This window comes from Parus major, chromosome 6 (genome assembly GCF_001522545.3).
Source record: "Parus major isolate Abel chromosome 6, Parus_major1.1, whole genome shotgun sequence".
Classification (NCBI taxonomy): Eukaryota; Metazoa; Chordata; class Aves; order Passeriformes; family Paridae; genus Parus; species Parus major.
The window spans coordinates 30,567,051-30,587,049 of record NC_031775.1 but is presented as its reverse complement, the minus strand read 5'-3'; the positions used below and the strand labels follow the sequence as shown (position 1 = coordinate 30,587,049).

Here is a 19,999-nt window from a genome sequence, read left to right as displayed (position 1 = left end):
CTGGAAAGGGAAAACAAAGTAAGAATATTTGTGAGATCGCTAAAAGGGGATTTCCAGGATATTCAGCCTGCTCCCACACTGCTCCCAGAGGCAGAGGTGACAAAGCCATTTATTACAGATAAAAAGGTCTGAAAGTTTGATGGGAAGCAGCTTTTCATCAAATAAAGTTTATTTATGTATATATGTATAACTCGGCGAGGCAGTGAAAAAGAAAAGTACATTTTATTCTACTTTTAAGAACCAAAAATTTCTATATTTGAAAGAGAAAGATGAGTAGTTTTCAGATTTAAATGAAAAAAAAAATAAATTAAAAGTCCAGGATAAAAAGTACAGCTGCATTTTTATAAAAGGAAGAAAAGCAGACACAATAAAATCACTACATTCCTTTTGGGATGACAAGTAAGAAAGCAAGGATGATCATTGCATACATGGGATGGGATCACCCACAGCTTGGAAACCAGATATATCAAAAGATACAAGTACCAAGACATGAAATGATGCTTATTATGATATTAAAATGATGAGAAACACAGTAAAAATGTGAGCACAAAGCCAGAATAAAGCCTGGGGTAACAGATGTAATGCTTTCTCCCAGCTGACTGGACCGTGGCAAGAAATACAATATACATGATGAAAATATAAGCTGGTATTTTCAACACAAGAGTAAGAATTCATATTTCATGTCAGCCAACTGTTGCACATTTCCTTCAGCACTGAAGGTTATTTTAGAGGCATGAAATAGATGAAAGATAAGATTTTGCTCTCAGACAAATTGATTTCATTAACGACACTGGCTTGCGTGTGTGTAGCACGAAACATCCTGATCTGCTGGGAAGATGTTTCAGGGAGAATAAATATCAGGATTATCCCAAAAAGAGTGAGAAAAAGGGCCCCAGATGAACCTGAATCCAGGGAGCTGCCATGTACCCCAGGAGAAGCCTCTTATAACCTGGCACACCAAATGTGTTGAGTTGCATTAGTTACAGATAATTTGCTATAAGTTGCTATAAAATAATAAGCTACTTCAAATTATAAGCTTATCTAAAGCTATATGACTTAAACTATTTAAACAATATTATTTAAACAATAAACTGTAAGTTACTATAAACTATATATATATAACATAGTCTTATATCTAGAAACTAATTTATATAGAATTTTTTTGTTATATGTAAGTTACTGAAAACTAACTATATACATATATAAAATATAATTTTATATCTATAAAGTATATCTATAAACTAAGTTATATAGATTTTTTTTTGTTATATATATTACTATAAACTATATATATAACATAGTTTTATATCTATAAAATATAGTTTTATATCTGTAAAATATAGTTTTATATCTATAAACTAAGTTATATAGAATTTTTTTGTTATATATGTTGCTATAAACTATATATATAACATAGTTTTATATCTATAAACTATAGTTTTATATCTATAAGTTATATTGAAATTTTTTTGTTATATGCAAGTTACTATATGTATAACATAGTTTTATATCTATAAACTATAGTTTTGTATCTATAAACTATAATATTTTATCTATAAACTATAGTTATATAGAATTTTTTGTTATATATAAGTTACTATAAACTATATATAACATAGTTTTATATCTATAAACAATACTTTTGTATCTATAAGTTATATAGAATTTTTTTGTTATATACAAGTTACTATAAACTAACTAGATATATAACATAGTTTTATATCTATATAGCTTTATATCTATAAACTAAGTTATATAGAATTTTTTTTGCTGTATGTAAGTTACTATAAACTAGATATATAACATAGTTTTATATCTATAAACTATAGTTTTATATCTATAAGTTATATTGAAATTTTTTTTTTATATACAAGTATTTTATCTATAAACTATAGTTATATAGAATTTTTTTGTTATATGTATGCAAACTAATATAAAGAAGAGAGACTGAGACTTTATAAAAGTTAAAAGTGATTGAAAAGGGGGGAAAGGCACCACCAAAGGGACGAACTTCCATGGAATGAGGATTATTTGTCACCGTGCCCCGTGTCCCCTGCATGCCCAGGGTGGCGGTGCCAGGCACGGGCTGTGCCCAGCCCCATCTCCCGGGGGAGGGAAACACTTTGGCCACGGGCTGGGAGGAGAAGGCTTCCTGCCAAGTTGACTTTTCTTGGAATAAGCGCTCCCTTGGATGAGCTGCGCGCAGGAGGAGCGAGGAGTCCGGCAGGGAGAGGAAACTCGAGCGCTTCGGGCTCGGAGAGCGGCCGGGCAGGGCAGCGGCCAGCGGGGGATCACACCTGTCCCGGCCCGACTGTCCGGCTGTCCGAGTGTCCGAGTGTCCGGCTGTGCTGCTCTGCCCCCTCCCCGCAGCCGCTCTCCCCTCGGGCTCCTTCCCCCGCCGTTCCCGGAGCGCTTTTCCAGCTGCCCAAACTTTGTCCTCTCTCCCAATAAAGCCCCGGCGCTCCTGCGATGATCGCCCGTGGCCATTCTCCGCTCTGCCTCGCTCTCTGCACCTTCGGGCTGGCGCTGCTGGGGGATGTGTCCCGGGCTGTCCCCATGGACGATCAGGATTATTACCTGCAGGAAATTACCAACAGGGATCATTATTACTCCTTTCCGTATCCCGGGGAAGAGTTCTTTCCTTTCACGGAGCAGCCCGGAGAGGAAGGACCTATCCGTGCTGCGGAGCCAGAGGAGCAGCCAGGGTTCAAACCGAGCAGGAAGGAGTTAAAACAGAAGAAAAACAACAAAAAAGGAAAAACCATTCTTGAAACGCCACCAGGTAACTTTCCAGCTTCTCCTCCAGAGTTTGGAGCCTGCTGACTCTCACCCTGACTGTGACTATTAGCATTAATGAATATCCAGTTAATGGCAGTCTTGGTAATAATAACAATAAATGTGGTCGTGGTGGTGATGATGATGACAACACATTAATTTTTAATATCCCACAGAACAGATCTGCAGATGTTTTACATACTTTGAAACAACCTCTTTGCTTGAAAGGGAAGGAGTTAAAGATTTGGAATGTATTAATTCTCCTGTAGTCTGGCTAGTCTGTGGACTTTTCCTTCTTAATTATTCTTAATTACACTTGGCAACTGGCTTGGTGTGAAAGCTGCTGTTCTATAAGCAAAAGAACAGAGACAGGTTTCACAGTAAAAGGTGATTATGTGTAGTGACACCTCACCTTATCCCTTGTCACTTTAATCTAAGAAAGGTTTCTGAATTAATTTTACTTCTAAACCCCTGAATTTCTCTGAGATTTCACTTTGAAGCCCTCCAGAGGAAGATATGTAAACAGAGATCTTCCTGGAAAAGACTAAGCCCTAACAAACTCAATTTAATTATTGACTAGTTAAATAAAGAAATTAAACAGCAACAAAAACGCCTTATAATAGAAGGGCCACCCTAATTCCATTTTTAAAGTTTGCAGAAACAAGATCAGCTTTTATCACCCACTTGTTCCCATTAACACCTAATTGCACCACCCCAAAAGAGTAATCCCTGTCTGTGTTCCCTGCCTGTCTAGTAGGTATTTCACTGGTTTGGGATACTTTGGAGTGAGTTTGGTCCATGAAGTTTAGAGTTGTAAAATTTGGGGCCAAATCTCACTCCCCTCCAGCTGAACTTCCCTTTACTTCAGGATGAAACTTCATGTTAATGACTGGGGCATATCTGGCACAAAATCTGTGATTTAGAACCATCAGTACAGCAGAACAGGGGATCAGGGGTTGTAGAGTGGCTTTAACTTTGTCCAAGAGACATCCAGCACAAACAAAATATTTTAAATCTAATGTTAACACTAATAGAAATTAATTTAGCATTTGTGCAGCAAAAATATGGACTTTTGTACTAATAAGTAGTGGATAAGAAAATGTAATTTCTAACATCTGGAAAGCCATTTGTGGGGCAGACAGCGTATAAGGAGCAGGATAACTCCAGGTAAGGGTGGTGGCAAATGCACCTGGTCTGGGGAGCAGAGACAGGAGACATCCCTGTCCCTGTCTCCTCAGCAGCTTCCCAAGGGGATGACATTGCCTCTGGACCATCTCAAGGACTGCCTTATCAGGTTTATTAGCTCATTAAGGCCATCACAATCTACGTGAGATCATCTGAGAACGTTCTTGTTTCAATGTGTCATTTGTTTGGTTTGTTAAATTAAGGAAAAAACGGCTCCACTTTCCAGAAAACTGATGGAATCAGGTGGGTTATGACAGAACAAGGGGGTACCACTTCCCACTGCCAGAGGGCAGGATTAAATGGGATATTGGGAAAGAATAAATACCCTGGCAGGGTGGGCAGGCCCTGGCACAGGTGCCCAGAGCAGCTGGGGCTGCCCCTGGATCCCTGGCAGTGCCCAAGGCCGGGTTGGACAGGGCTTGGAGCAGCTGGGACAGGGGAAGATGTCCTTGCCATGGCAGGGATGGCACTGGATGGGATTTAAGATCCTTTCCAACCCAAACCATTGTATAAATTAATGACCGTGGGAAACACTTGGATATTAAAGCTCTGTAATTAGGTTTTGGATTCTTCATTGTGCTGGAGACAATCAAGATTTCCAGCCTGTGGTGGGATGTTCTGTGGTTCATCTCTGCTTTCACCTTCCCTGTTGGCTTTTTCCCAATTTTCCTAGAACTTGGGGATTCACACTTGCTCCAAACATGACAGTGATGAGAAGAGACTCCAATGCATGAGGGCAGAATTAATTTCTTTTTACAGACAGGCATCTTCCTCGTTCCCCATCTGCTGCACTGAGCACAGGGGGAGATGCTCATGATGCACCACCAAAACCAGCTGGAAATGGCTCAATCCCTGCTTCCACAGCAAGTTTGGGCTCTTTGGACACAGCTGAGCTTCCAAGCTTCCACCTGCCATGTGCAATAAGAGGTTTCAAAGCCTCTGAGCTTTTAAAGATATCGCCAGAGGTACAAAAAAGCAACTGATCTCCACCAAACTCCTCCTTGATCCAGGACATGGGTGATTGACATCAGCTCAGCAAACTGGCTGCTGGATTTACTTAGATGGGAAAATCCAGTGGATTTCCTGGGGAGCAGCTGAACAATTTTAACTGCAAGAGGCACAATAATCCCTGAGGTGAGGGCCCAGTGAGGAGGACAGTCACCACTTGTTGCAGGTGTGAGTGAAAACAGGAAGGTTTCAGCAGAAAGTATCAGGCAGTTTCAGCTGTGGTGTTAAAAGTTCTGGCAAAAAAGAGTTTTGCTTTTAGTTAAAAGTTCTGGTGTTAAAAGTTCTGGCTATAATATTTAAAATTTCTTTTTTTCTCCTCACCCAGAGGCAGGCAAGGGCAAGGTCTTGCCTGGGCAGTAACTCTGATGCTTGGTGCCTTGTCCCCATGTCACCTGGGATCAGTTTGGAATGAAGATCTGAAAATCTGGCCCTCACAGAGATGTTTGAATACTAATACATACCTATATTTACTCACATTTGGTTGTTAAGAGGACAGCTAGAAATAATAATAGCAGCTGTAAAACAGATATCAATAATAACAACCATAAATCAGGCTGGGTAAGAATGTGTATTGTGCTTATATGTACACAACTGTGTTTATGCACCTCTCCAGAAGTGGAATTAATTTATTGGACATGCAGTAAATACCAAAATTTGGGGTTTGTGAGGCTCGCTGGCAGCCAGGACATGTGGGATTAATTAGTTGTAACAAACAATGGGCTGGCTGGGAGCTGGGATGGAGAAGGAGCAGGAATGGGAATGTGTGATGTGCCCTTTGGCTGAGCAGCTGGTCCTGATCAACCCCAGCTTTGAATCAAAGTGGAAATCAAACAGAGCAGTCTCAAGGACATGGCACTAAACAGATGACACACACTCCATTTATTTCAGCTAATTACTGAATTAGCCAGAATATAGGTATTTATAATCTGTGAAATATTAATGTAGAAAGAAATCCAGTTGATGCCAGTGGGTTTGTAATTCTTTGTTTAAAATATTAGAATCAATATTTGCAAATAGTTCAGGTGAAAGTTAAAAGTATCAATCTGCCTCTTTGCCCTTTAAATGCCTCAGAAATTAAGTGGTACTACATCATCCTTGGAAGGCAAACAGCTGGATTGACATGTTTTGTGTATATAAACAGATTTCCTTTTTCTAATTCTAATTGTTTGTATAGGCCTCTGTCCAAAGCCCCTTCAAATTATTAGTGGAAATGGTCTTGTTAACATCAATGTATTTCTTTATGAGGCTTTTAATAGAGTTTGATATATGGTGCCTCAGTTACCATCTGTGGGGCAGATCCCTTCAGAGTCTGGGGGTCTGACTGCAGGCAAAAATCCATCATCAAGAGATTTATGGGGCTGAGGTGCCCAATAACCTCCTCAATGTAGCCCAAATCCTCCACAATGAAATCTGTAATTATTTTGATTTGATCTACAAAACTTAAACTTGTAGCTCTTGTAGAGCCATACCTGAATTCTGAATGTATTTAGAAAATAAAGGAGTGATGTTTATTTGTATGGCAATGCTCAGAGTGGGGCTTAGAGAACATTTGTTTGGTATTTCATAGATCTCCCAGTGTTGGATCTCTGCACAGCCCAACATTTGTCTGTGTTTAGCCAAAATCAGGATTTCCTTTGTCTCATCTCATTTGGTGCTTTCCCCAGGCTTGATGAAACTCCTCAGATGCAGCAGTGTTTACTTGACCCATATTTGTTTATTTTTCTGCAGTTTTGCCACCTGTTCAATAATGCAGTTCTTGAGGGGTTTGGTTTGTTATTTCTTTTTAATTTGTGTAGTGCATAGGATGGGCCAGGTCTTTTCTGGGACATGTGTGTGAGGAGGAGTCAGTAAGGGAAGGCAAGGAGAGGATAAAATGGACAGTGCAGGCAAACATGGAAAAAATCCAGCAGAGAGAATTTGAACTTATAAAAACAGACTGATAGTACTTTAATTGAGATGTTTATCAAGATAATGAAAGCTTGGAGAGGGATCAGTGAGTGAATGAGGAGGGAAAGCTGAATCACAGGGATGTGATTCAGGAAAAACTGGAGATATTTTGGTGCGAAATGGGGGCGAAGATCTGAAGAGCGTGTGAAGTTAAAAACATGACAGGTTTGGGGTGTTCCTGGCATTTGCGTGGGGATTTTGTTCACTAGAAAGAAGAAATGACAGAGTGACACATAAGGCATTGAACTGACAGCTGAAATCACTCCAGACCTGCTCTCCAAGATACACCAGCACAGAATTTCTCATGTGCTGGGAATGTACCAGTGCTGCTCGTTTCCAGTCCTTTGGTGTCCCATCTCTTAAACCTTCCTTCTCTGAGCAGCCCAAAGTGGAGCATTCCTCTGACCTAGAACACAGATTTTCATTTTAAAGCTTTTCCTTTAACTTCTCATAATAGGAACTTTTAAGAATGAACTTCCTGGCCATAGGTGGATATCTCATGAATTTTAATATGACCTGTATTGCATCCTAATTGCCATATGTGACAAGCAATGTGGCTTTTAATGAGCTTTCTTTCATCTACCAGCCTCTATTTTCTCCTCAGCACTTCTAAAATATGCAGAATAATGAAATGTTCACTGTTCCATTTAAGAGCCCGTCCTTTAAAGAATGTCACAACAAAAGAGGACACTGGATGACTAAGAATGAATAATGAGCAATAGCCTCAAAATTGGCCAAACCTTTTTGATTAGCATCTTTCCTTACCCATGGCTTCAATGAATAATGTAACATGAGAAAGAAAAAAATGGGAATAAACACATTTGATTATGCCAGAGAAAACCACTTTCAAAAATAATTCTTCCAGCAGCCTTCTCTGAATTCAACCTCATGTTTAAGGTGAGAAAAAAATGTCTCTTTAAAACACCTCTTTAAAAAGGGGATGATTTCACTGAATAGATTTTAATAGTCTCAACCTGAGCCTAGAGTTGTTCCTGAAATGCCAGCACATGAGATACTCATTAGCTGAATTCTGAATTAGTCTTGGGGTTTAATGTTATTATCTGTTCAGTGAACTGGCTAGACAGGTCAATCCCATGGCTCACAACCAAATTTCACTTATTTCTTTTGGGTTTGGAATGAAGATTTCTGTCAGCTACATAAGCTTCAAATCTGTCAGAAAGATGAAGTAGTGGAAGTAGAAGCTGTGGTGTAGGAGAAGTAATTTCCTGAATTTTCAATATCTGAGCTAGGATTTTTAAGTCTTGCCCAATTCATTCTCTGTGTAAAGAGGAAACTACCAAAAGACTGGTGGTTTGAGTACAGAGGTGGAATTTAAGTGTCACATTCACAGAGTGGTTGCTTGTGATTTTATTTTTTTTATGCAAAAGATGCTCTGGGTTTGTTCTTCTTGTCAGGCCTCTAGTGAGGTGGTGTATTGTGAGATTATTTGGTAAATAGAAATAATAAATATAAATATAAATACAAAAATATATAAATATAATTATAAATAATAAATATAAATGTAAATACAAAACATATAAATATAGATATAATTATAAAAATAAAAATATAAATATAAATATAAATATATAAATATAAATATAAATATAAATATAAATATAAATATAAATATAAATATAAATATAAATATGTGCCTTTAACACTGAGTACTCAAAGAAAACGTGAACAAACAAAGGTCTGATGTAGTAAAAATTACCTTTTTTTTTGAAATGCACTTTTAAATTCAGTGCCTGGAAAATGAAATGAGGATGTTTAGAGGAAACTGGCCAGCCCAAAGACTGGTCACCACCACTGCTGCTGTCTGATTATTGTCCTGATGAGGATTCCTGAGCCACAAATTGCTGCATCTTTCAGGATCAAGCCTTGCTCCTCTGGAGCCTTCTTCTGGCTATTTTCAGCTTCAAAAGGTCTTTGGTGGGGTGTTTGCTTATCTAATCAAGCAAGGAGAAACAGCTCCATGAAGCCATTAGTAAAACACACTGCTGTGTTAATTCACTACTTCTGGTGCCACCACATTTACAATTTCCTTGTGGCACAGCAAAAGGAACATTTAGGATTCCATTCCCCAGTGGTTTGAATATCCCAGTGTGGGCAGGAGCAGGGGATTCTGGATGTCTGCTCCGTGCTGGGAGGGATGCAGCTCTATCAGAGAGCAGCAAGGCGTTTTATTCTTCAGGCACTCGCCAGGCAGTGCTAAATCAACTTGACAGCTGTAAAAGGAAAACTGTTCCTCTCTTCTACCCATAGCTAAAAATGGCAATGGGAAAAAGGTGAGAAAAACAAGAATAATGAAGAGATGCCAGATGGTGACTCAGGGAGTCAGAGTGCCTGTGGAGGCATCGGAGGGAGCGTGTGGGGATCACTTAAGGCACGTCCAGAGCACTTGGGTTTAGCTATTAATCCCTCCATCCCTGCTCAAATTGAATTACAGAGGATATTCTGGTGAGTCTGCTGATAGACATCTAAAGTCCTCTTTTGGACAGAAAATGCTTCCCTTCTGGCGGGGAACATCCCATCCTGGTGGTATCCAGCATGGCTTTGCACCACCTTCTTATGGGTTAAATGGAGACAAGGAAGGACAGGGGCTTCATTCCTTATTTACTCACTGATTTACATCATTTTTGCAAACAAAAAAAAGACTTTAAAGTGACTTTCTGATTCTGGAGGGGTGTTTAAAGGAGCTGTCATATAAATGGGAATCAGCCCCAATAAGCTGTGAAGCATATTTTATAACAATACATTTCAAAGAATTACATGAGATAATATTGCTTTGTCAGAAGTGGAGAAACTCATTTTACTCTTGGCTTAGGAAGAGTGAATCATTTCCTATTCTGACACATGAAAACCCCCAAACCTGCACTGCCTGGGCTCTGTGGGGCTGGGATTTGACATTGCAGATAAGTGGAAAAAAAAGCTGGCAAGCTTCAGAGGACCACAGTGACTTCCAGTAGCTGATTTAGGAGTGAAGGTACCCAGATACGGGATTAATCTGTTTCTTTGTGGTTATTTACCTGTAGCTGCCCAGGTCTGTAAATAACAGTCAGGAATAAGTTTTGCTCCTGCTTTCACACAAGCATTACAGGATGCTGTAATTGCAAAAGTGCTGCTGCATCCAACATGCCAAGCAAGGGACACAGTAAAAATTGTGCACATAAGTTAAACACAGATCATGGTTACGTGCCTTTTTACTTTCTGCTACCTGGTGTATCTGCTCTGCAGCTTCTAGCTAGTGACACAGAAAATATTACTTTCAAAGTGGATAGTGGAAGTGATTAATTGAGTTTTTTATAAGGGGGGTTAATTACTTACAGATTTATTTTGTGGTTTAGTTGTTTTTTTTTTTAATGAATTGCCAGACAGGCTTCTTGTGTGACTGTACATCAGCCTGGGGCTGCTGGATTTAAGGTATGTACCTGGCCAAACTGTTCTCCTGTAATCACCGTGATTCCCAAAGACTGGGTCCAGCTGAGATCTTCCATGAAGCCGATAGTAAAGAATTCTGTGTATATCTATAGTTATAAACTTAAAATTATGTGAATTTTCACAGTTCTACAGCAGGACTCAGTTGGATAAAGCACCAGAGTCCTCTGTTCATGTTGATTCTTTCTTTTGGGCCTCAGCAGCTCATGCAGACAGTGGCTGACAGACCTTCCTAAATCTGATTTTCTTGCTTAGGTTAGGGGGCTTGAGTGCCTCCTGAAGATGATTTCTTCCTTACTCTCCCATGGATCATAAATTTAGTGTTTTTCTTGTTGCTGCCCCTCATTTTGGCTCTATGGGATTAATCCTCCTGGCTGAGACCTAGAAGAGACCCTGAGGGTGAAGCCCAAATTCTTGTATTCCAGGAGATCTGCAGTCCCCTCTGTCTCCAGATTTGCTTTGGAGCTGTTTTCTCATTTGAGCTTTAGAAAGCAAAGCAGCCTCCCATTTCAAGGGAGTTGTGTTTGAAAGGGGGAGCACAGAGCGAGGCTGAGCACCCCTTCCTTTTCCACATCCAGGATTTATGGGAAGTGCCAAGCCCATCAACCATCCTGGAGTGCTGGGACAAGGTGTTGTTTGCAGTGAGGGCAAACTAAACCCATCTTTGTCCCTCTTTCCAAGAGAACAGAGTAGTTTTATGTTCTCCCCTTCAGAGATACAGTGGTTTATGGTGACAGGTTTATGGCTCCTCACAACTTTCAGGGTGCTCCTAAAACATCTGTCAAGGGAAGGGAACAGTTCAAAGTATTTTGGAGAGGCTGATCTCAGACCTGGATGTCAGCACTCCCTACACCACTGGTACAACCACCCCTTGAATACATTCTTTTTTCCCCCCACCAAAATAATTTTCAATAGTGTAATGAATTTTCCTCATGCACAAGACAGAGGATGTCTGAAAACAAGATCTGAAACCAAATCTCAACCTTCCCAAAAATGCTTCATTGACTGATAATGGAAACTGCAATTTCAGCCAAACAGCCTTTCTTATGTGATTGTCTAAAAGTAGAACTTTAGCCCTTGACAACATGATTTTTCTCCTTTTTTCCCTTAATTGCTCATGGACTGAAAAATGCTGTCCAAAGGTTGGACTGGATGACCCTGGAGGTCTTCTCCAACCTTAATGGTTCTGTGATTCAAAGTTACAGAAGCCATTTCAGAAACAGAATTGTGTTTGTCATCACAGGCTGGGTGGGAAGTACCCTATCCCAAAGGACAGACTCAGTTTTATCCCAGAGTGTGTAGATTGCACTGTCTTTAATTCCAACCAAAAATTCCAGTGAGAACTCTGCTAAAAGTAAATCTGGGCTATAAATGGTCTCCATAGATGGCTGGTAGGGAGGCTGGAATTTCCCATGGTAAATCTGGAGTGGGTTTGGATTTGTGACAGGATGGGGCTGACCCCAGAACATGGGGATGTGTCCCAGCCTTCAGTGCATGTCCCTGTAACAGGAGGCTTCCCCAGAGCTCTTACCCTGCTGGGGAATCGAGGGATGAGGAGAGGAGTAGCCAGGCAAAAGACAAAGGGAAAAGTGTCTGACATCTCTCCTGGGGGATATTTTGTTCTTCAGCCTCCTCTGGATAATTTTGGATCCCAGCAGAGGGCTGCAGTCCAGAACCCCTGCAGACTCCCCAGAGGAGTGGCTCACTTCCTTTGCCTTTCATCAGATACGTGGAAGTGACAAAAAGGGACCCCAAAAATCTCATATTCTATAAATAATGGAGTCTCCACTCCATCTGGTAGTGGAACAAAGGATTGGGGAATCATATACAGAATCAGAAATGTGAGTGAACTCTGGGTGTTCTTCCAAAGACCTTTGAAAATGCTAACAAAGTGAGTCCAGGTACTGCAGCAGCCAAGAGATGGATGAAAGGCAGGAGCTTCAGAGAAGAAAATGGATAAATTCCTCAGCTGCCAGATTTTCAGGAATGGGGGCTGAGGGATCTGAAGCTGGTAGCATGTGGAATACAAAATCCTGCAGACACATCTGATTTGTTCCATAGTCCAAGTATGTACTTGGCTTTTTTGGTGCTTGAATGCAGGCCAAATGGCAATCAGACATGTAGACCCCCTGCTGTCTTACAAGAGGAATAAAAGGGGAAACTTAAAAAAATATGATAAAAAAGTGCTAGTATGGGGTTAGTGTAGATAAAATGCTGCAAAACTCTTTGAAAAAGTGGACAGAAAATAGCACAAAACTTTCCCTCTGCGACTCTTTCCATATTTCTGCTCATTAATCCTGAATCAGATTTTTTTTCCCTTTCCAATTAGAAAGTGGGAAAATAAGGAGTGTTATGCTCAGGGAAGCTTGCCTTGAAGCTTTCTCTGTTCCATGGCTTTTCAGGTGCAGAATACTTGTATTTAACAAATACTTTTGGCTCCTGTGGATGGGAAGGAGGATGGACTCTCCAAGGCAGCACTGAGTTAATAAGTCCCAAATCATGACCTGAACTTTTCATATTAACACATTGATGTTTTACAGTGGAGAAGTGACAATGTGAGCACTTTGCTCCAGGGAAAGGATGGCAAATCTCCCTGGTAAAAATCAGAGTTTTTCTGAATGCACTGCTCAACATTCCTCCTTGGGTCCACAGGCTGGGAAATTTGGTGCCTTCAGCTTGGATTTTTGGGCTTTCAGCCTGGAGCAGACATGTTCAGCATGGAGGCAGACATGAGTACAGTCACTTTTACACTCACTAATATTCCAATTCAATATTCCAATTCATTTGGAGCTCCTGACACGTTTTTCTTTGAGCCAGTGAGGCCTCCAGTGTGCTAAATGTGGAGCCTGATTATGAGCTGGACCACAGCTGAATTGTTAAACAAAGCAGAAAAGATGTTTGGACAGAATGAATTTTGGGAATCTTTTGCAGACTGCATAAGGCTGTGTGACTGTAGGAAGCTGGAATAGGGAGGAAGGAGCTCTGTACACTCAGCCATTTGGGCTGGAGGTGCCCACCCTTGGAGATATTTGTCTGAACCTTGCTTGAGCTGCTTTATCTCTTTGCTCCATGGCTTGGAGCTGGAGCTTCACACCAACTTCCCAGCTCCAGCTCCAAACCTTCCCTACAACCCTCTCAGAGATCCCCAAAAACAATGTCTTCCTCAATTTTAGCATTTCTCTTTCTGCACATGGGAAGCTCAGAGCCTTGAGAAAATGCCGAGTGTTCAGCATTTAAAAAGTAATAACCTTTTAAATCCACAGATTCCTCGTGCTTGCTTGGGCTTGAGGCATTTTAAAATTTATTTACTGAGTTATTTCCATAAGGTGACTTTTCCATGGTTGGTTTGAAGGCAGGTAGAGAGGGGGAAGCTGAACAGAGAGACTCTGGTATGTCCAAATGCCATCTTCACAATGGACACATGAGAGCTAAAAAGTCACCTGAGAGCTGAAATCCTTGGGAAGACGAGCAAAAACTCAGGGAATCACATCTGATGGAATGTGGGAAAGGGATTGCCTGGGTGCAGAGGGGGCTTTCTGAGCTCCTTAAAAATCATGCTTTTCTCTAAAATTACTTTGGGGAGGAGCTGATTGCAAGCTGGGCTCTGTCCTTAGGTTTTCCACGTTTTCCAGTGGGATTCCTGTGCTGCCCTGGGGTTTGTGTCCCCTGAGTGAGCCCAAACACCAATTAGAGACCTCTTCCCAAGGGAAGCCTCTCTCATGCACCCCTACAATTCCACTCCTCTTTTCTTTTTCATTTCTGGGGTTTGGTTTGAGGTGTGGGGGTTTTTTTTGGTTGTTGGTTTGGTTTTTTTTAATAAAAGAGGGTACTGACACTTCAATCCAGGCCTGGATTTGATTTTCTCAGATCTCAGAGATTTAGTTATTTTTTGAAACGTTCCTTCTTGATGCTTTGACTCTTAAATCCTCTGCTCTCAGGCTGCTTCTCAAGGGTGCAGCAGCTTGAACATAGTGGGCTTTAAAGGAAAAAAGAAAGCCCAGTTTATGAGAGAAGAAAGCCACTGTTATGAATTCCTAAATCTTTTGCTTTTCTGCATTTCTGGATATATCCAGAGAACCTCTGGTTATTTTCTGTGTGCACCTGGCCAATTTTTTATCCCTCCACTGAAGCAGTTTTCCACTGTTTAGGATTTAAATGTGTAAGTTACTTCTGACATTTTGTCTTAGAGCTGTGTATTAAAGAATTCTGTGTATTCAAAGAATTCTGTGTATTCAGAGAGTACAGAGTCTATCAAATGAATAATCAGTTAAATAAAAAAGATTGAGTGAGAAGCAGACAGCCCAACCAAACTTACTTATTTCTTTTACTCTGCTCTAGAACTTATTCCTGATTCCTTTTGAAGGGTTGGGAAGGAGTACAAAGCTTGAGTTCAGGTTTATTGTAACCACACAACTTTCCTCTGGAATCACTGTCTGCACAACAGCTCCAGGCACTGTGAAAACTTCTGTGCCTTGTGACAAGTGTTTGGGTTTATTAATTTATCCTATTATTTCCTATGAAATAATAACAACATGTGATGCTAGGAAAAGCTAAAAAAGTGTATAAATATCTAAACTTGCTAGAACAGGCCCCCCAGATCTTCATAAAACTCAGACCTTACACTTTATAAAAGGTTCTAAAACCAAGCTGGATTGGTTTGAGGTATTTCCTGTCACAGGCTCCCTAAATAGGTGGAGTATTTATCCCAGATGTGCAGCTGGCAGAGGGCTGGGCAGGGAGGGAGAGCTCTGAGAGACCCTGGGGCTGGAGCCAAGGCTCAGTGATGCTCCCCAGTGCTGCTGGAGGAGATGGGGAGGGAATTCCAAGGGATGAGGGTTGGATTGGTGTTCCCATCCACCTTGGAGGGTGTTGCAGCACATTGATGGGAGGATCTCACATCGGTGAGGATGAGTTTTTCCCAAGGCAGCAGCAGAGGAGGAGAGATGATCAGGTCAGAAGGATGATCCTCAGCCAGGTCTCACTGCAGATACAGACTGCTGCTAGTCTGCACTCTGTTGGCAATTGGAGTATTTTTAACTTTAATAATAAAGATATGAGAGATGACATCTCAACTCTCAGCTGACTCATGACTCTCGGCTGCCTAAAGGCTCAGCTCATGCTGCTCCATCAGTGTGGCTCTGGAGTTTTCTGGCTCACATCAGAAAAGCTAAAGGGATAGAAAACAGTCTGTGAAACCCAAAACTGAGGAGCCAAGTGATTCTACCCACATCCATGCTTGACTCGTGTTAGGCTTTGAGCTACGTCACTGAAGGAAGTTAATGCATCTGTTTCAGTGTCATTTTCAACTCATTTTCCACCTTGATGAGGAGAAAAAAAAAAAATACAGTTTTGTCTGTGCTGCAGCTTAACTGGATTGAAATTTGAATAACATTAAGTGGAACTGACTGGGAAGCTGCTGATTTCAGTCCTTTCACAAGTGTAAATTTAGCACTTGGGAGTGGAGGTGGCTGTAGCAGTGGGGATAAAATTTAATGGCTCGTCACTACTAATGAGAACTTTACAGTTCCTCGGGTTTTTCCTGCTCTGTGTGTGTGGGCTTCACCCGTGTGCTTGGGAGAGTGAGAGGGTGAAAGCTGGGTGATATCAGAGTGGTGCCATTTATTCCAGTGGAATTAAGGTGTTTCCAGAGGATTTCTGGAGCTGTTCTTGTGTATCTCAGCCCCAGGTGAGCAATCCCAGTTCTCAGGGTGGAGCATTTACAGCCCCTTTCCTGTGTCCTCCCACTTGAATATTTCCTTTGGACCACCTCAAATCCATGTTTTTTTTTTCCAAAAGCACGGTTGTGTTGCAAAATCCTCAAAAATCAGCCAGAATTCTCAGTAAATGTGTATTTCTAGGACCAGGAGTTATGGATACTTTCCAGTTTATTTATGTTTAAGGAATTTCATGACTATGCTGTCACTCTGCCCAGTGAATGTTCTATACCACCATGGATATATTGGATCTATTTATTGCTGTATAAAAACCACAGCTCTTATGGAGGAGGGGGAATAATTGCACCACAAGCCAGTTTTATACTCATAAAATTTCTTATATATTTATCCTATTTTTGGTAAAATGCACTCAAATTGGATTGCTAATGTGGTTAAATTTGAGCACTTCTAAGATGTCTCATTTATTGAACCAGGGTTCTATCTTAAGATCAGAGTTATTTCTGTGTTAGTTTATGCTTGTTAATAGTATTCCAAGTTTTACTGTTTATTTTTGATGGCAGCAATTAATGCTCTTAGTGAAGAATCTTTGCTCTTGCAGTACACCTCAGTGACCTGGTATTTTTAGCTATTTCTGGCACAAAGATGTGTTTTTAATGGTAATTTTTGTCCTATACCCAACCATTGTGCAAGTGGTCTGTCTCAGTTTTGTTCTCCATTTTTTTGGCTAGGTCTGTTTGTTTGGCTCTGGAAAAAAGAGGATGGTTCTCATTTTTGATGGCTGTACTCAATTTTGTGGCTTTAGCTGGAATTACAGAAAGTCTTCACCCCGTGCTTCAGAAAAAAAAAACATCAGAGGAGACATTTTAAAACCAACAGCACAGAATTCAGCCTCTGTCAAAGCTCATAATAAAAAGTTATGAACTGATACGACATTTTTCAGGCTGGGTTCTTTTGGCCACTAAAGAAAACATTTTTTTCTTCAGAGTGATTAAATGAAATACTTTCTCTGAAGGGAGAGGGGAGATCTTTGCAGATGTGGGTACAAACTGGAGGGTCCCTTGTGCCACATCACGAATCCCATCCTGTGCCAGGCTGGTGGCAGCAGAAGGCGGCTCAGGGAGTGAATGTGATGTCTGGAGTTTAGATGAACCTCTTGAGTCTGGAGGCTTGGCCAGAAAACTCCCAGGCACTCTGGAAACTCCTGCCTCTGGCTGTGCCAGCAATAACAGAAGCTCTTCCTGCTAAATGTTTTGTTGCATCTCAAGCCAGCCACAACCTGGGCTGGTGAGAGAGCAAAAACAGGAAAAGTTAATGAGCAAAAATGAAAAAGTCTGTTTTGGAATCTCATTTACTTTTATGTCAGACCTGAGCTAAAGAACCCAGATAATTCTTCACTTATTCTTTATCTGTTTTTAAATCTTCAAGAGCAACCACAAATGTATGTTACAGTGCTGTGATAAATATTTCCTCCTGAGAGAAGTTCCCAATGTTGAGGACCTCAATGCAGCATTTGTTGCTTGTCCTGGAAAAAATATACAGCTTCAATGCAACATTAGCCAATAATTAATAATAATTAATGTGGTCTTAGGATAGGAAATGTTGGCATCTCCTTAATTTATTTGATCTTTGGTCTGGGACTATAATTCAGTATTTTAATATCTGTTAAAACAAGAGATTTGCTGTAAGTTCATTTTTCTTGCTTTGCTCTGGGAATGAGTTTTTCAGAAAAAGTAAATTAAAGCAAAATGCGTTTGAGGAACTTTCAGCTGCCTCAAATGATCTTGGGTGTGGGGTGGCTGGTGGCCTGAATTCAGGCCAGAGAAGGAACTTGGAATTGTTGCTAGCAGTGCTTCAGATATGAGCAGAGTCAGAAAAGCACCCAGACTGAAATCCATGGACATTTTTGCAGGGAAAAGCTGGGCCATAGCAACTGTGGAGTGTGAGTCATGAACATCTGTGGGAATTTCACACTTCCATGATCACATCATCAAAACAGCAACATTTCCAGATCAAATTTGCACCTCCCCCCCCTCCAATGCCCTCATAAATAAATATAAATTATTTATGTAATGTAGATATATGTAACAAATTGTTTAGCAAATGGAAAACTTCATTCTGTTTGACTCAGCCTGTACAAAGGCTGTCCATCACAGAAAAGTAATCAAAAGATATTTTCAGCAAGGTGAAGGTTGTCAGAAATGTGCTTTTACTCTGATTTCACCTTGCAGCTGCATTGCAATATTAAAGTACTTTGCATACCTGTGACCTAAGCATAGCTTTAGCCACAGAAATTAGAATGCCAGAGTTCCCATTAAAAGTTTCTGCTGCTGGAAGATGAATTAACAACCACACTTTTCATAGGAAAATGTCTAAATTTAGCTGCTAGAGCAGTATTTATGGTATTGGCCTCATTAAAAAATTTTTGTGCAAGACCATAAAGACCTAAGAATAGTGTGGATGGTATAATGATCATTAAAGTCTTAACTCCCACAAAATCTACACTTAGTTGTGTGCTTAATTTACCTGTATCTGTAGGTAAATCCACAGTTTTGCCTCTTAACTGCATGTTGAAGTGTTTTGTTTAAACAAGACTTAAATCCCATCTCTCCCCTGGGAGATTGTCAGGCTGAATAAAGCTGATATTTCTCCATTTCCAGATCCCAGTATCTCTGTTCATGAGGAGTCAGAGCAGCACAGACTTGTAGGAATTGATGAGGATTACAGGGATGGCTCTTATGATGTGGACTGAAGAGGAAATGTGATGCTTCTCTCTGCCCTTCCATTAGAAAAGGTTTTTTTTTCATTTTTGATCATATTCCAAAATTGATGGAAAAATAAGTAAAAGGATTGTTTGTCTGCTTTGCCTGTGAAAGAGAAGGACAGAATGATTTCCTAAATGCAATCTTTATTAGATATAAGAGCCATAAAGGCAATCTGGAGTTATCTGGCATTCTTTATTTAGACCAGAAGGAAATAAAAGAAATGAATAATTTAGGCAATAGAGATGAACACAAGTGTTTTCCTTGCTAATGCAGTTGTGTGATACAGAACAGCTAAAAGTGCAGCACAGCAGCTGAAGTTTTGCTGCAGGAGTGAAGGAAATCACTTTGCTGGCTCTGCAAAAGGTGGGGTTTTGACCAGAGCTGCAATTGAAGATGCTGCAGCAACAGGACAAAGCCATCATGAGGATGAAACTGCTTTCAAATACCCCCCAACATGCTGAGATCACAAACTGAGCCCCTGCTGGCTTGAGGAGAGAGCTCAGGTGTTGTTCTTGCTATGGGCAAACCTAGAATAAGAGGTAAATTCAGATTTCCAGAGATGAGGTGGAGGCTGAGCTAATTCCTGAGTGTTTTTCCTGCTGATTTGAAGGGACAGGGGATTTTCCACAGTGCCCAGGTACCAGAACTGCCTTGGTGCCCTGGCTGGGACTCCTGGGAGAAGAATAATTGACAATAATGGACACTGAGATGTGGCCATTTAGCACTGCTGTAGAGAGGCTGTTCTGGAATGAAAACCTCACAAGAACACTCTTCCACAGACAAATGTCATTAACTCTGAATCCAAGCCCTATCTCTTTTTACAGCCTGGAATTAATTAATTTTATCCAGACATCTCATTAATGGCTCATTTCCAAAGTGATTCCCTATCCATGGCTGGAATCACACACAAAATCCTGGTTCAGTATGGGCCAGGAAGGAAGAAATGGCCACAACAGCCCCTTCAAGATTAAACTTTGCTTTTTTTATCTCTCTAAACCAGAAATGCTGTAGGTGCATTATTTTAGTAAGTCCTTATGTGCACAGGACGTGGATTTCAACGTCTCAAAGCCACAGCTGAATTCCCTGTGTTTTATAATGATTCAATTTTCAGCTGGTTGAAGAAACAACCAAATAACTGGGACATTTCCAGCTGAATCTGTGATGCAATAGATTCACACCATCTCTGGTCATTCCTGCTGTCCAGTT

General features: G+C 40.6%; 1 protein-coding gene across 1 annotated transcript in view; it reads left to right on the top strand.

Moving 5' to 3' along the window:
• Positions 1–2,166: 2,166 nt before the first annotated feature.
• Positions 2,167–19,999, top strand: part of CPXM2 (carboxypeptidase X, M14 family member 2) — a 67,212-nt gene continuing 49,379 nt past the window's right edge. Inside the window, exon 1 of the mRNA XM_015633912.3 lies at positions 2,167–2,782. Coding sequence (XP_015489398.1) covers positions 2,470–2,782 — 313 coding nt within the window. The 5' untranslated portion in view covers positions 2,167–2,469. The remainder of the gene's footprint in view (positions 2,783–19,999) is intronic.